The 12,719-nt window shown below is 41.2% G+C and overlaps 1 protein-coding gene across 1 annotated transcript in view; it reads right to left on the bottom strand.

Annotated features, from left to right (window-relative positions):
- IL17RD (interleukin 17 receptor D) overlaps nt 1-12,719 on the bottom strand; it is a 116,987-nt gene that overhangs the window by 41,080 nt on the left and 63,188 nt on the right. Inside the window, exon 2 of the mRNA XM_077452029.1 lies at nt 1,093-1,150. Coding sequence (XP_077308155.1) covers nt 1,093-1,150 — 58 coding nt within the window. The remainder of the gene's footprint in view (nt 1-1,092; nt 1,151-12,719) is intronic.

Here is a 12,719-nt window from a genome sequence, read left to right as displayed (position 1 = left end):
CGTACAACACTACGATGAGCCGAGAAAATTAAGTTCAATGCTTCCGAGCATGCGTCGAATTGTTTCTGAGCATGCGTAGGAATTTTGCACATCGGAATTGCTACAATCGGAATTTCCGATAGGAACTTTTTCCGTCGAAAACTAGAGAACCTGCCCTCAATGTTTTGCAGGCGGAAATTCCGCCAGCAAAAGTCTGATGGAGCCTACACATGGTTGGAATTTCCGACCAAAAGCTCACATCGGACTTTTGCTGGCGAAATTTCCGATCGCGTGTACGGGGCATAAAAGGTCTGTTTATAAATGATTCACCCATACAGGTTTTTAACTGGATTCAATTAAAGAAAATGTGTGAATGAATCCTATGTAAAAGTTCAATTAATAATGTGTGAAAACAAGTAGACCCATTAAAGTGTATGTATAACCAAATATTTTTGTTAGCTGTGGATAGATCGGGGAAAGGTTAGGACTCCTGTTGTGTTATTATTATTGCTACATATGTCTTGTAAAATGTGTCACACTGCCATTAAACAGAGGTGTCAATGAAGCATATATTTATGGTAATATGGATCTCTGGAAGCATGTTGGAAAATGCTTTATAGTTAATAAATCAGTTGTTCTCATTTCTCTGATTATATATACACTATACCTAACCAGAGAGATTGGAAAAGAATAAGGAATTGCAGAAATGGACTTTATAGGCACACACATAAGGTAAAAAAATATTTGAAATTTTAATTGGATAAAATTAAAATCTTGATTTACAAACATAAAAAGAAAACACATCATAATAATGCATTATTATGATGTGTTTTCTTTTTATGTTTGTAAATCGAGATTTTAACTTTATCCAATTAAAATTTCAAAAAATGTTTATCTTATGTGTGTGCCTATAAAGTCCATTTCTGCAATTCCTTATTCTTTTCCATTCAATATCGGGACGTTGGCATATTCTTATTAGGCTATCCACAGTGTCACCCTGTGAGGATACATGTTAAATTCCAAAACTTTTTGACATAACCAGAGAGATCGTTGATGGCCTGCTTGTTACTTTTCACTCATGCATAGAATATTTTGCAATAAAGAGAAACTTACTGTCATATCGGAATGTGATATTGGGCTGTCCATTGTTTTTGTTTAACAGAGAAATTCCCTAGAAACAAAAAAATATAAATGAATATTAGTGAAAGCCATTTTGTATCTCACAGCATGTAAACAGTACAAAAACTAACAGTAACAAAAAAGTAATGAGACATAGCCGTATTCCATGACAAACAATGGGATTTTACTGAAAGATTATTATTACTATTATTAAACAGGATTTAAAAAGCAGAGCAGATCTTTAAAAATAAAAAAATAAAAAGACAGGACAGTTACAACACAATTCAATAGAGAGTAAGAAAAGTAAGGGTAAGAGCGGGCAGGGGAAGCCCTTTCCGCTGGGAGAAGACAGTGATTATCGCTAGCAGCTATAGCAGCCACTACTGTAAATCACAAGAGAATATGGCAGGCAGGTTGTACCGAAGTTGATTGATCAATCAACTTTGTACATTCAGCCTGCCCATTAACAGTTTGAATCTTGGCTGGTTCTAGTTGAACCGGCCGAGATTCAAACCATGCATGGCCAAGCCTTAGTGTTGCTCATAGCACCCAATCAGATTCTTTCTTGTTCTTATTCTACACTGGGAGAAGCAACAGTACACTCTCACTGATAGGTCTATATACCCAATGGCAATCCAATAAATCAGACCCTAAACAGCATCTTCCAGTCAAGCCTCCCATGTGCCTTACACATCCTGCTTGAGTCCCATGAATCAAATGACACGCTGTGATGTTTTAGTACCTCATTAGTATAAATATCTGCCGCATTTGTCAGCTACAAACCTCAGACGTGCCTAGGCCCATTAAAGACATTATAACAACCCAATTAACAGAATCTGAGAAACCTTTGATAACATGAGCCCTTTTCATCTATGTCCTCTATTACTCACTATAACATTTTACATAAAACAACCTTATTCTGCAGTGCTTAAAATGGTAAGAGCTCAAACAGAAAAAAAAAAGAACATGAAATGAGTAATGTATGGGCCATGCCATTATCTTCTTTTACTAATCATTACAGAGACACACAATGAAAACAAAAATAGTGTGTGTGTGTGTATAAATCAGGTCAGCAAATGTACCAGTCCCTATACGGTATATATTACAAACTCAAACACTCTCTTATAATCACTTACATGAAGGATATTGCACTGTCAGAAAAGTGACAGAAGTGTAAATAAGTTATGGAAGGACAAATAACAGCAGAATGCCCAACTGTTAGAAATTCTGTATATATATTGCCCTACAGAACCGACAGGCAGTGCACAGTCCACATGGGTTTTGCTGCTTAACTGCAGACAGGAAACAGGAAGCTTTTTTTATACAGAGAAAAGAAAGTTTACCCATAGATGCAGCTACAAACCTATAACAAACTTATAAACACTGCCATCTACTGGCTGAACATTAGATCTGTATTTGTGCTACAAAAATACATGAACAACGTATTCCAACAACAACAACATAACCTGTATGGTAATTCCGTCTCGTTGGATCCTGGACGGAGTACCCGGAGGAAACTCAAGCAGGCACAGGGAGAACATGCAAACTTCAGGCAGATGGTGTCATGGTCGGGATTCAAACCAGCGACCCTGTTATACTTACCTGATTTGTGCAGTGGTATTGCACAGAACGGTCTGGGATCTCCTTTTTCTCGGATCCCCCACCAGAGCGGTCCGCGCCTCCTTTTCAGTGTCTGCCCCATAGCAAGCACTTTTTCTGGGGACAGACATGCGAGTTGGCTCCAGAGCCGGGCTCTGTGTCTACAGATACACACAGAGCCCAGATCGGCCCTGCCCCCTGTTCCCTCTTCTCTATATATAATTGAGAACAGCAGGAGCCAATTTTGTGTCCAGGGAAGGGAGAGAGGGAGCAGTGATGCTGCTCTTGGGCACAGTGTTGGCTGGAGTTCAGCCTCAGGTAAGTATTTAGGGGGGCTGGCAGGAACCAATCTTAGAAGGTCTTTTACCCTAATGCAGAGAATGTATTAAGGTAAACAAAACCGTGACGGTTCACACAGGGGCAGCCCGACTTGCAGCGTGACTTTGCAAGGCGATCTGCAAACAACTTCTGCATAGAAGTCAATGCAAGTCACCCTAAAGTCATCCCAAAGTAGTACAGGAACCTTTTTCTAAGTCGGACTGACTTGACTTGTTCCTATTAGAACGGTTCCATAGTGCAGAACGGAGTGCTACTTGTCAGACGGCTAAGTTGCCTGACAAGTCGCCCCTGTGGGAACTGCCACTTAGCCTTGCAGCCACTTGAAAAGCCAAAAAATGCCATTTTAATCAACACCATGCACCGCAGAATGTTGCAATGCATAGCAATAGCAAATCGCACATACTACATAAAATTGCAACCCGTCCTTATTTTTTTTCAAAGGAAACAATAGGACCATTTGCTTTGTCTACGCATTTGGACTCTGGCAACACTTCCCCATGGAGCTGGTATTAACAACCCCTTACACAACAGCAAAATAATCATTTTATGCTTTCCAACTCAACTCTAGAAAGACTTTTTCACAACTGCACCAAATTATATAGTCCCCTAACAATCATCCTATGTGTAAGGACTACCTAAAAAAATAAATAAAGCAAAAGGTGAGTGCGCAACTGTATACAAAGACTTAAACCTTTCATTATTTGCAGGGTATACATAACAATGGTCTTCACTGCTATTTAGATGGCTCATAAAAGATTGGGTGCCTGGGGCAAACTAATGTGCAACCATCTGTTTAACTAAATAACAGGAACTTCCTCTCTAATTAACAAGCATACAACAGCCTAGGAGTGTCCCTGTGTTTATGGCGATCTGAACACAGCTGCCTAAGCTGTATTGGTGTCAGCGCCGCCCCTAAACCTGCAGTTTTATTACCATCAATAGAATTTCGAATTGTTGCTTCATTAATACCAATATTAATTGTACTCTACCTGGATGACATGTTTGTGGACATCCTTTACATAGCAAAATCAACAATGCACAGCCCTCACATAAACTACCAAAATGATGGGCTAATAGTAAGAAACGTTTCCTAAAGCCAGCCATACATGGATCTAGTAAATCGACCCAATTTTGATCCATGTATGGGCAGAGGGATTGTACATAAGTCGATCAGTAGATTGACTTCTGTACAACCCCCTTGTTAGAATATGTACGCTTGATCAGCGCCGCGGGCCACAGCCGGTAATGCTGATGCTTATCTGTGTATTCTGAAGGTGGGGAAACCTATTCACTGCCAGAATACAAAGGCACAGCGGGAGGATTCCTCCATCCACCTCAAATGTGTGGATTGGGGAACGAACAAAAAAAAGAATTATCTATGAGCTGCCTAAAAGAGAAATATGGAAATGCTATTGCGGACTTCTCATTCTGCAAATGCTATTTGACTGGCTGTTAATCAGATCTTGTGGCTTCAATACAAGTATGGAACAAGTATGCATATAAAGACTTCTCTGGTGTGCATACTGGATTCCTTTCACTTCGGGTGACAGCTGTAAAATGTAGGTTTTCCAGTTATTTTTTGGTCACGGTAACAGAAATACTGTAGCTGCTGACTTTTAATCTGAGGACACTTACTTGTCCATGAATCCAGCGATGTTCCCACCCGAACAGATTCTTCAATCTGCTTCAGGTGCAGGCGCTGGCAGATCAAGTACGGTATACGGGAAGTAAAGCCTTGGGGCCAGTTTCTTATGGAGCATGCACGAGTCACGCTGCGCCTTGTGAATGGTTCCATCGTTTTCTGGGATCTGTGATGTGTCCCAGAAGACTGAGGTTTACATCATGTTCATCCAAAAGGACACTGTTTCATTGGGGTCCATCCAAAGAGGTAGACATACGTTCACCTGAAACATCCTGCACAGCCACAAAGTGGCTTTATTTAATAAAATCGCATATACATATAAACTAAAGCGTATATTGTCTTGGAGTCCAGGCAATAAGTGTATGTTAAATGATGTTTGAAAAGAAAGCATGCTGTGTTTGCTTATACAGGTCACTGTGGATGATGACAAGAGTAGAAGTGGAGCCAGGCTTTTTCACTACAAGGCCTATTCCACATCAGAACCACTCAGTTAATTCACTTCAATATAAAGATTACATGGAAATATACTTTATCTGATTTCCAGCACAAATACAGCTATTCTCCTGCCAACCTTCCTGGAAAAACACGGGAAAACCTAAAATATCTACCGATATATTTTAGAACCCAGCATTAGAAACATTTTTGATTTTTCAGTGATTTTCTATCACACAGTCTTTATTGTATAACTTATTTGCCACCTTACGCTAATGGAAACATTCTATTGAGTATACTTTGTATTTCCTCTTCATGGGAGCAATATTTAATGTTTTCCAACCACATTCCTCAACTACCCCCAACAGGCCATGTTTTGGGAATCTGCCTTAGATAAAATAGCTGTCATAAATATAAAGACATAGAAATTGATTTAAAGCACCTGTGCAAGGCGAATGAAACTCAACGTCGTAACGCTTGCCAACACTTGCCAACGCCAATTTGGAGACAACACAGCAGTCTTATTCTCCAGATCAGCCTTTCAAATATGGTAATGTAGAGGAGCTCTTTCTGGTTTCGAAGAACCCCTGCTAATATGTACTACATCAACAGCTCACTGATTATGTTAGTGGTCACAGGGAAGAGTGCTCCCCACATTTATGGTCAGTGGGAAGAATCACGTCTTATACCACGTACACACGATCGGAATTCTCGTCGGAAAAAGCTCTGATGGTTTCGGCTCAAGCTGTCTTGCCTACACACGGTCACACCAAATTCCGATCATTTATTACACGGTGATGTACAACACGTATGACGGGACTAGAAAAAGGAAGTTCAATAGCCAGTAGCCAATAGCTTCTGTCTCGTAGTTGAATCTGAGCATGCGTGATTTTTGGCGTGTCAGAATTGCATACACACGATCAGAATTTCCGACAGAAAGTTTTTCCGTCTGGAAAATTGAGATCATGCTATCAATTTTTGGCTGGCGGAAATTCGGACAGCTAAATTCCGATGAAGCATAAACACGGTCGCATTTTCTGATGAAAAGCTCTCATCGGTCTTTTTCTGGCCAGAATTCCGATCGTGTATATGGGGCATTATAGATAGCAAAAGAGAACATTGGTTAGTGGTCATCTATCGGAAATGAAGAAATTGTTCCTTGCTGAAGAAACCCATTGCTGCAGGAACCCATTGAACCCTCTGGAGGAACCCTAGTTGAGAAAGGTGGCTCCAGATAGTACACAATTATTCAAGGCACTCTATGTGCACATCGTAGGCGCTTACCATCAGGTAGCTTCAATCAAACCACAATTGAAAGAAAACAGCACACAGAACATCTGATTAAGGGACTTTCTTTAATTGCAGAATCACTATACAATGCAAGCCATCATGCAACACCAAATCACTATATGCAGGGCGCCTTGAAAAAGCATACATATATGAGAGATGGTTATTGGTGACCTGATGTTGGTATATGAAACAGCCATTGGTGACTTGTTTTTAGCGGCTTTTTTTGTCCCGTTGTTCCACAATAAATGAAGATCCCTTGATTGGGGTTGCTCCACCCTACTTTCATTAAATAAAGTTGTTTTATGTTTTTTTGAAACTGCTATGTGTATAGTTTGCATTTATATTTCAATAGTCATTAGTATTTACACAGCAATAGTTTGCATGAAGCTGTACAATCAAGGAATCAGCTACAAGTCTGGATTGCTGGGTTTTATATCTATATATAGTCTTAAGCCTCGTACACACGATCGGATTTTCTGATGGGAAATGTGTGATGACAGGTTGTTGGCAGAAAATCTGACCGTTTGTACGCTCCATCAGGACAATTATTGGATTTTCCACGGACAAATGTTGGATGGCAGGCTTTAAAATCTTCCGCGGACAAATGTCTGTTGATGGATTTTCCAAACGTGTGTACACAAGTCCGTTGGACAAAAGTCCAAAGTACAAACATGCATGCTTGGAAGCAAGGACGAGCTGGAAGCAGTCGGTCTTGTAAACCAGCATTAGTAATGGAGAATTAACATTCATGACGTGGCAAATTATGAAATATCGAAACGCAGCGTACAATCTCTCCTTTTTTAATGGGATAATAATGAAGCTGCTTTGCTGGTGATACTGATGGAGTTATGGAAAATGTATTTTTGAAAGGCTTTTATTTTCTAGTAATATCAAGAATTATATTATTATGCTTTTTTTGGGGGGGCAAGTTACCACAACACCATTACTCCTTGAGGCTGGGTTCACATATGAGCCATATGCGGCTCACAGCAGGGGTCCGGTGCGTCCTGGTTCATCGTTTCAGGTCCAATTTCAGCCTGAATTTTGGGACCTGAAAAGGACCAAAAGACGCATATCGTTTTTGTGCAAATCGCACAACCTTTGTGATTATAATTTTGCGCTGATGAAGTACAGCATAACTATCTGTACTTCCACCTGAACGCCCTACTTCTACAGGTGAACATTCCATGAAAAGCCACATTAGCCATTCATTAGAACTGTGAATGTCATGTCGTGCTAGAGTAAAGCACTAAGATAATACTCCAGATCTGGTGTACTTAAGATAAGTGCTTGTGTCATAGCATAAAGAGATGTCTGTATGATAAGGAAATCGTCTACACAAAAAATTCATTAACTGCCTCAGGTCTAGACTGGCCCCGGTTACCTGGAATCCATCATCCCCTTTTGCATTTCCCCTCCAGCGCGGAAAGAGTCAGGAATTCCAGGGCCGCCAAAGGATGAGAGAGCGGTTTGAGCAAACACGCGTGCGTTCACCCCATGTGCGTGCAAAGGAAACCCTTGCCACAACATACAGATGTTATCACAGGTTTTTCAGCTACACAATGCTGTACAGGTGCACGCTGCAAGGCCCGATGCATGGGGCGTCACTTCAAAAGGCAAAACAAACGATGACATTTGGGTGTGCGTGACAGCAGGAGAAAACAATCACTTGCTGCTAAATCAGTTTAAAGATGCTTATTTTGTTTCAATGGGTAATCATGGGGAAAACAGGAAAAAAGTCAGATGAAAGAAAAAAAAGAGACAATCTGTGTTCCACTGTAACTTGAGACAAGGGACGGGAATGCAGAATGGGAGTCTGGAGACCTGGTGAGCTGGGTGAGATCAGGATAGACCTCCTCCTCTATTTGGCACAAGCACAAAGTCACTGGAACAAAAAAAGTGGCACCAGAAAAGAAAAAAAAAATCAAAAAGGGCTATGTAAGCCAAGAGATTTAGGAGTCTTAAAGTGCACCTGTCACCTATAAACAATAGGCCTGGTATAAAATCTAGAAGACATGAAAAGAATAGGCACAGCCTATAGCGGGCATGTCAAATGGGCGTTTTCTGCTCATTCCTTTCTGGAGCCCTGGGTCAGAAATTTGAACCCAAAATAAATGAGACTTAGGCTATTTAATCGGTCATAAAGGCTTCCTTACAACATTTGAAGCTCAACAATGAACACATTTAATGACTCTTTTCTCAGGGATAAATTGTTAGTTGCAGTTATTATTATTATTATACAATTACCAAAGTGCTTTAATATTGCTTAGAATTAAGTAGGTGTGGTTTTCAGTAAATCGAATGTTGGCCATGGAGGCAACAATGAATGATTAAGTAATAACAGATTAAGGATCCATTTACATTATGTATAGTGGCATTTTTCCGCTCTAGATTAACGCCAATCATGGCAGTCATCTTAAGTTAAAAAAATGGCTGAGGGTCCCAAAAAACAATGAGCAGGTACAGCCTATGCCCGCTATAGGTTTTACCTGTTATTTTCATGCCCTCTACTTCTTATACCAGGCCTATAGGCCTTATAGGTGAGAAGTGCGCATTAAAACCCCTAAATCTCTTTGGCTTAAATTTTTTTTTTTTCACACTGCAATGCTGCCTTCATGTGGGTTGCAGTCCGTCATGGAAAAATGTAGACGTGCACTGGCGCACCTGACGCCAGCCCCAGTGAACACAACACAGCTTTGGTGCAATAGAACAACAAGAATGAAATGGTATTTTGACATTTCAATAAAGTTTTAAAAGAAGGGGGAAAACAAGGTAAATAATGCCTTGTGTTATAAAAACTCAACATCGCCCCCCCCCCCCCCCCATCCAATCCCCTCGCCGCCAGCGCATACAGAACACTAGGTGGCAAGCTAAAACTGATCATTTTAGTGCGCAGCTAGTGCGCGCACAGGAACCCTTTCCAAAATCGCACTGCAAGGAGTCGCGTGGATGTGAACGAGCCCCATTGAAAAAAAAGTGATTTCCCTTGTCACGTGCAGCTTGTCTTAGTCCGTAGGGTTCAATAATGCACAAAGCAAGGTCCATAAAGACATGGATGAGCGAATTTGGGGTGGAGGAACTTGACTGGCTTGCACAGAGGCCTGACCTCAACCCAATAGAACATCTTTGGGATGAATTACAGCGGAGAATATGAGCCAGGCCTTCCTGTGCAACATCAGTGCCTGACTTCACAAATGCGCTTCTGGAAGAATGGTCAAATATTCCCATAGACAGCCTCCTAAACCTTGTGGACAGCCTTCCCAGATAAGTTGAAGCTGTTATAGCTGCAAAGGGGGATCAACTTAATACTGAACCCTACGGACTAAGACTGGGATGCCATTAAACTTCGTGTGCGCGTAAAGACAGGTGTCCAAATACTTTTGGAAATATAGTGTAGCACTAGTGTGAACCAGGCCTTACGCACAAATGAACATTCTACACATGAAAGATTGGTTGAAGTGGTTGAATGTCAGGATTTTCAGCCAGGGCCAATCGCCATTCTCTAATAAATAGTACAAACAAATGGCCACTGCCCTCAACTATAACTTGCCTTTGCAGCAAGGAGCACATGGAATACAAAACCAAAGAAATTCCCACCTCAACTTACTGACTAGCTTGCAACCTACCAAATTATCACGTCTAACAGTATGCATTAAAAACAGGGGTTTAGTGTACACATATTTGCAAATACCTGTGTGAGCTACAGAGCCCTGTCAAAGCACCCCAGTATTTTCTATAGTCCTAACTCTAAAATCTGAGCCTCCACAGTGGAAGCACATGCATTATAATGGATAGGCAGGAGGCAGGCGAGACTTGAGGGAGCACTCCTTAAAGGCACAGGGGCGCACTGCAGATTTGTACAGCATAAGGTTTTTTCATACGGATCTGAACACAGCAGTATCGTATGCCATGGGCCCATTCACAAAACTGCCTTTTGGTCCATAGTGTTTAGCTGCAAACCAAAACAGGAAAAATCTACATTTGCGGTCCATATTTTACACAGTATGCATGTAAATGTCTATGAAAAAGTTTAGATGCACTCTGCATAAATGCACATGTCCATATGCACCACCACCTAATTAATTCACTGCCAGGGGAGATGTAAACAATGTGTAGGCAGCAGGGGTGCAGGGTACAACGACTTCAGTCTTTAGTCTTTCTGAATGACCTGTGCCACCTGCACGTTGTTGTGTACATCTCCCCCTAGTCCCAAATGAGATATTCACTGGGCAATGGTGACAGTACTGGTGCAGAATGACCTCGGCCTGCAATCATTCACCGCTGACTAGTGAATAACTCATTAAGGGCCAAATGTAAACATCCACATTGCGTAGTCAGCAGTGGCGGCACAGGCATAGAATTGATCTCAGCTATCAGCCATTCAAAATGAATGTACACAGTACGCACCTCCTATATAAACATGAGTACGTGTATGTCTGTATGAGTTGAGATGCCCTACGGACCATTTTTTACACAGAATTTCTCTCCAGCAAGGTGGCGCATAAAGTTATACACCCATGTACATGAGGCCTTTGTCTACTCAGTTCAGCCCTCTCTTAGATCCAAGCACAACATGCCTGTTCTATAACCTAAACGTACACTTTTTCCAATGACAACTGTCTAAGCCCTTGTACACACAGTCGGACATTCCGACGGAAAATGTTGTCGGATAATCCGACTGTGTGTGGGCTCCATCGGACTGTTTCCGTCGGAATATCCGACCGACAACGTTTTAGAGCTGGGCTATAAAATTTTCCGACAACATGATCCGAGCGGACTTTGTCCAATCGTTTGTAGAGAATTCCGATCGGACAAAGTGCCACGCATGCTCAGATCAATTTCCTAGACCAAAGCTATTGGCTACAGGCCTGAACGTAGTCCCGTCCTAATGAAATAACGTCATCACGTTACGAACAATCAGATTTTCCGACAACTTTGTCCGACCCTGTGTATGCAACACCAGTTTCAGACAAAATCCAATGGATTTGGTTGTTGGAATGTCCGACCGTGTGTACAAGGGCTAAGAGGGAATTTCCCTCATTTTGAGGTAGTTCCTCTCATTTCCTGTTGTGGCACATGTAATAAAGGAAAATCTCCACAGATAGAGTTTTAATATTCCGTACTGACCTACTCCATCCAAAATAAAAAACTTTTGGCTTTAGATACACGTTAAATTTTTATTTGGCGCAGTTCAAATTGGCCAACCCAATTGTCTTATCATTGGACATACGACACTGTCCCATATCTACAGTGAGAGAAAAATGACCGACCTTCATTATAGTCCAATTGTGGATATTACTATGAATCCCTATCAGAATATTAATTGGATGGACTGCTTTGCATGTTCAGTCACATTACCAACAGATTATCTAACTCCATTATTGACAAGATGCCCCCGTCTGTGTCACCGCCACATTCCAGTTCAAACACCTGATTCCTTTTAAACTTTGTCCATTATATTCTATGAAATACTTCAGAGCATAATAATGATCCCCTTCTAGCCGGTTCCCTTAATCCTTCCCTGCTGTGCCTGTTTTGTGCGTCATTTATTGTCTGTCTCTGTTTGAAGGACTTCTGGGATTCATTTCCTGAAATGGGGTGTAGCAGAATTAAAGTGCATGATTATCTGGGGTACAATCGCATGCGTGTATGGCTTAATGGTGTAATAGGCTTTGTTAGTTTAGAGACTCTGGAGTCAAGTCCTGTAGCAGATCCCGGTGGTCCTTTTCCATCGAACCTGTAGAGACTGTTGGAATTCTGCTGAACCTGACCTGCTTATCTGAGCTGTGTATTAGCTATAGGCCTTTCATATAAAAACAAACAAGCAGAGCTACATTAGACGTGTATGGAGCAACAAACAATGTACGCTACTAACATACAAACTCCAATGTCAATGCTAAAGACAACTTCTATACAGTATATAGTATAGCTTTAGTTGCTCCAAAAATGTAACAAGTAAACCAAGTCAGTTCAACCTGTGCACATTTACAGTATAAAAACATACACTATATTACTAAATATATTAAGACTCCTGCCTTTACATGCACTTAAACTTTAATGGCATCCCTGTCTTGGTCCGTAGGGTTCAATATTGACTTGGCCCCCTTATGTAGCTTTGACAGCTTGAACTCTTCTGGGAAGGCTGTCCACAAGGTTTAGGAGTGTGTCTATGGGAATGTTTAACCATTCTTCCAGAAGTTTTGTGAGGTCAGGCACTGATGTTGGACAAAAAAGGTCTCAGTCTCTGCTCTAATTCATCCCAAAGGTGTTCTGTCGGGTTGAAGTCAGGACTTTGTGCAGGCCAATCAAGTTCCTCCAC

This window comes from Lithobates pipiens, unplaced genomic scaffold (genome assembly GCF_037356315.1).
Source record: "Lithobates pipiens isolate NorthernLeopardFrog02 unplaced genomic scaffold, aLitPip1_a1.2 Scaffold_23, whole genome shotgun sequence".
Taxonomy (NCBI): Eukaryota; Metazoa; Chordata; class Amphibia; order Anura; family Ranidae; genus Lithobates; species Lithobates pipiens.
This window is presented reverse-complemented; position numbering and strand designations above follow the sequence as displayed.